General features: G+C 51.1%; 2 protein-coding genes across 2 annotated transcripts; both read left to right on the forward strand.

Annotated features, from left to right (window-relative positions):
- Positions 1–563: 563 nt before the first annotated feature.
- LOC144102715 (importin-7-like) lies at positions 564–1,298 on the forward strand. The gene is made up of 2 exons (XM_077635907.1): positions 564–994; positions 1,120–1,298. Exons 1-2 carry the CDS (start codon positions 784–786, stop codon positions 1,191–1,193), a joined length of 285 nt encoding a protein of 94 aa, XP_077492033.1. The 5' UTR covers positions 564–783; the 3' UTR covers positions 1,194–1,298.
- A 1,585-nt stretch (positions 1,299–2,883) lies between these two features.
- LOC144102726 (importin-7-like) lies at positions 2,884–3,692 on the forward strand. The gene is made up of 2 exons (XM_077635916.1): positions 2,884–3,333; positions 3,457–3,692. Exon 1 carries the CDS (start codon positions 3,026–3,028, stop codon positions 3,314–3,316), a length of 291 nt encoding a protein of 96 aa, XP_077492042.1. The 5' UTR covers positions 2,884–3,025; the 3' UTR covers positions 3,317–3,333; positions 3,457–3,692.
- Positions 3,693–4,443: the final 751 nt, after the last annotated feature.

Consider the following 4,443-nt stretch of genomic DNA (forward strand, 5'->3'; position numbering starts at 1 on the left):
ACTGCCGGTACAAAATCTTTGTAATTAATTATTAACCCTTCACACTGGTGTTAGGACCTCATTTTCGCGATTAATAGGCGCACAGGCCCCTTTTAAGGCAAAAAACTGACTCCGGAAACTTTGTGTTTCTACTCCTTTAAGCAAGAACACGGACCACAGAACATGAAAGCGAGGTTACACAACGCAAGCTTTGCTTTGCAATAAACGCTTATTCTGCCAACAGCGGGCAATCAAGGCAGACGGAAAGATCACCTGGAAGGCACGGAGTTATAAACCACGAGAAAAAGTTGCGACGGAAAACAAGCTCTCAGAAATCACGCTGCTAATCAATCAGGCTGTGAAAAATGGGCTCACGTCGCCAACCCCCGGGGGAAGAACACGGCCACCGAGGAAGTGTGGCTGCATGCAGGGCCCAAAAATATAGCACTGCATACAAACAACCTTTATTCGCGCCGAACATCATCTCGAGGAAACGGAACCAGAGGCTCACAAAAGACGACGACGACCGTCGGAGGCCGGCCGCGGGACAGAAGAAGACGAAGCGCTGTTAGGCGTGTTCGATTAGAACCAGGATGAGGTTGCCGACGAGGCTTAGCTAGCACCGCCCAGCGAGGCTGGCACTACACATTGTCTCCTGCATCCTCAGCCTGCACTCATGACGACAGCCTCAAGCCCGAGCAAGGCATTGAGTCGACCACGACGCCCTTCGACAAAAAGCAGTGCCCTGTCGACGAGTACCCGGTCCCCAAGGAGGTCATGTGAGGCATCCAGAACACGGACCCGATGTGGTTCGGTGCGCTGACGTCGGGCCCGCAGTCCGTCGAGCAGAACAAGTCCGCACAGGAGGTCCGCGTGCTGGCCGGCCAGAAAAAGGCCGCCGTAGAGACGAGGCGGATCGAGGAGAGCGGCGGATACGTGTTCCAGAACCAGACGGTGCCCCCACCGATTAGCTCTGGTGGCATGCACTTCTGTGGGACACATGATATCTACCAGCGTGCGTATATTTTTTGTTTATGTCGCTTATTCTCCTTTTCACTTTTCTTGTGTTCACTGTGCATTTTTTAGCGTTCCCCCTTTCCTTGCGCACGCTCATGTCCCAGTGACATTTTTTTCATGCAGAAAAGGCCTCCACCTCTTGCTTGACCATGGAGTCGCGGTTCGACAAGCGGCTAACGGCTAGCGGGGCCGACTGAGTGGAACTTCCGCGTTTACGGACTCTGACTCTTGCGGCGGCGTTCACGGCGCCACTGCGCATGCTCAATCATTTGTAATAGCGATTTTTCATCAGTAACTAAATAACGGAGAAGGTGAAGAGAGAACGTTCCTATCTTTCGCGTGACTACTGCACTCTCGCTTATTGACGCTAGCTGCGGTTGATTCCGCAGTGCTCTGTAGTACGACATTGTCAGTTTCGCTGCCTAATATCACAATGCGCTCATAGCTTTGATAAAGTTATCTTGCAAATGTTTTGCGTTCAGAGTCATTAACTGTGATACACTTTATGCGGTTTTGATCTCGATCACTGTGCTTGTTTACGGAATTTTTCTGTTCATGCTGGGGCAAACAATGCCGGTTTTATAACAATCGGCGCTGTTCTTGAAATATGAAGTTGGAGGCACGCCCCAGTTGCGATGGGGCGTGTATTCGATTTTATAATAGCAAAAGCGGATTTTAAAAGACCTAATTTTTTCTTCACAACAGAAAGCTTGGTGTCCAAATCCCGCGCGGTTGCGTTATAAACACTGCAGAATAAAAAGAAAGAAAAGGTAAACTTCATCAATGGAGACCCTTGTAATCTTGCAGTGTTGTCATATGCCTTCAGGACTGCTATATTACTTGTGCGCTAATCCTTACGCGCTTCTGCAGTATTCTACGCACGTATGCGTAACGCGCTGGCATGCTGAGTGCTCTCTCTTTTTCGCTGACGTGAAGGCAAACACGCTTTCCAGCTCAATTTTTCACACTAGGATCCTTGATGTAATCAAGAGTGACCCTATATTTTTCATTAGGAAACTTCATGAATTTAACCATAGCAAGACTAAGATACCTCTATGTGGTCATAGTGGGTACGAGGGTACCGATCGAGTTCCACCGTATACCATCGTTTTATCCCGTTTTACGCGATTTTCAGTACCAAGTTAAAATTAGTTTATACCGATCATACCAGGCTTTTGATCCTGTCAATATAAAGCAAGATATATTTTGATTTCCACCCTGATCTCGTAACGAACTTCGCGAACGACATGACAGCACTGAAAAGAAAGGGTGCTCAGGGCAAGCGCTGAATGGAAGCAGACGAAAAGGTGACATGTAGAGAAAGAGATAGCAAAGCAGGAGTGAAATTGGCCAAGCAAAACAAGGTCTTTGAGCAAGGCAGAAAAACAGAGAGAGAGAGAGAGAGAGAGAGATCGAAACAATTTTTGTTCATAAATTTTGGTGGAATGGGTGGGGTGGGGGGTTAGGCCCGCCAGGTGGCCACGAGCCTTTGGAGCACGGCGATCCATTGGGGTCGGGGTACCGCTCGGAGTCTGCAGATCTGTCGAGGGAATGTCCGAGGGACAAGCGTGGAGAATTGTGACAGAGGGTGGTCTTGGGAAGATAGAAAACATCTTGCGCGTATCTATCGTTCTCAGAGGTCGAGCTCGTTTCTAAAAAGAGTGATAAAAAAACGCTCACTCGCTCCACCGAGGAAAAAAGTGCGATCCCTGCGGAAATTTGGTTATCGAGGCCGAGGAACGTAGATGTGCGCTCAAGCTGAGAGCAGGAACCCAGGTTTATTCCTCGCCGCGCCTTTATTATTCCGCTCCTGGGGGTCCGGAGTCAGAGGCTGATAGAAGAAAACGACGACGACCGTCGGAGGCCAGAGCCGAAGGCGCGCGACAGAAGACGACGAAGGCCGTGCTCCTGGACGTGTTCGATTCGGACCAGGTTGACACTGACCGCCAGGGCCAGCAGTGTCCGGCGAGAATTGCGTGGCGCGCCGTTTCCGTCATCTTCAACCTCCATCAAGGCGCCAGAGCAAGGCATGGAGTCGACCACGGCGTCCCTCCACGAAGAGGAGTGCCTTGTCGACGAGTACCCGGTCCCCAAGGAGATCATGCGAGGCATCCAGAACACGGACCCGATGTGGTTCGGTGCGCTGACGTCGGGCCCGCAGTCCGTCGAGCAGAGCAGATCCACACAGGAGGCCAATGTGCAAGCCGGCCAGAGGAAGGCCGCCGCAGAGTCGAACCGGATGGAGAAGAGCGGCGGATACGTGTTCCAGAAGCAGACGGTGCCCCCATCTTTCAGCTCTGGTGGCACACCCTTCCGCTAGCCGCACAATTTCTACCGGTGAGCTTCCATTTTCTGCTTGCCTTACTTTTGATTTTCCTAACTTTTCTTCTGCTGTTTTTTTAGACCTTGCAACCTGCTTCCAAGCACTAATGCTCCGCTGCTTTTCGTCCATGCATACAGGGCCTCTGCTATCCTCTGCTTGGTTGTGGGGACACTCGACTGCCAAGAGGACTTAGCCAGCGTGACCGACTACGAGATACCGGAGCTCACATGGACTGGCTTTTGTGGCGGCGCCCACGACGCCACTGCGCATGCTCAGTAATCAATATCCATTTCCCATCATTAATTGATCGACGGAGAAGTCGGCGTGAAACCTTCCTAAGCCACACACAGTTACTGAAATGTTGCTTGTGGGCACTGGCTGCGACTAATATGCTAATACTATTCACTACGTGACTGTCAGTGGTCCTATATAAAATAATGCATTCTTGAAAATTTTTGCAAGGCTTTCTGTCAAATAGCTTGCCGTCATGCTCATTTACACTGACGTGGTGCAGTCACATGAGGTCGAGAGAAGTGCACGTCCGCATTGTTTTGTGCCGTCGTATTACTGATAATCTTCCCCCGCATAGTTGTGTGTTTAAGCTGTCTTTATTTACATACTCCTGAACCTCGCTGCACAGCGGACGTCTGTATACACGAGCGGCCAATTACAGCGTATTATTTTCACGCCGAAAAGTAAATCCGCTTTGGTTGTTGTGCATACGACCCGTTTATACGACTTATCGCAGATTTACGCTCCCGCCGTGTACAAAGGCGTCGACGTGGATGGCGCGCAGCAGTGGCATGTTTTCGCACTAAACCGCGGGGAACGCTGGAAATCCAGCTCGCGTCGTTCGACTCTGTGTGCAGAGTCGAGGCCTTCGCCCACGAAAACAAACCTCTCGCGCCGGTGTCGGGAGGGCGCCTCTATTTCCCCCTCTCGCTCGCTTGATACATTACCGGAAGAAAAAGTTGCAGCCAGGCTTCAGACTAAATTTGGTCTAAATTGCTTCGAGCTCAGGCGGCCCGAGTCAACGCGTAATATAAGCGAGGGCCGACTGGCGTGACGTCACGGAGGCAGTTCCGCGAAGCCCGACCTGGCGCGGCTTGACGTTCCGCGACCGA

The sequence above is a fragment of the Amblyomma americanum genome, chromosome 1, assembly GCF_052857255.1.
Source record: "Amblyomma americanum isolate KBUSLIRL-KWMA chromosome 1, ASM5285725v1, whole genome shotgun sequence".
NCBI lineage: Eukaryota > Metazoa > Arthropoda > Arachnida > Ixodida > Ixodidae > Amblyomma > Amblyomma americanum.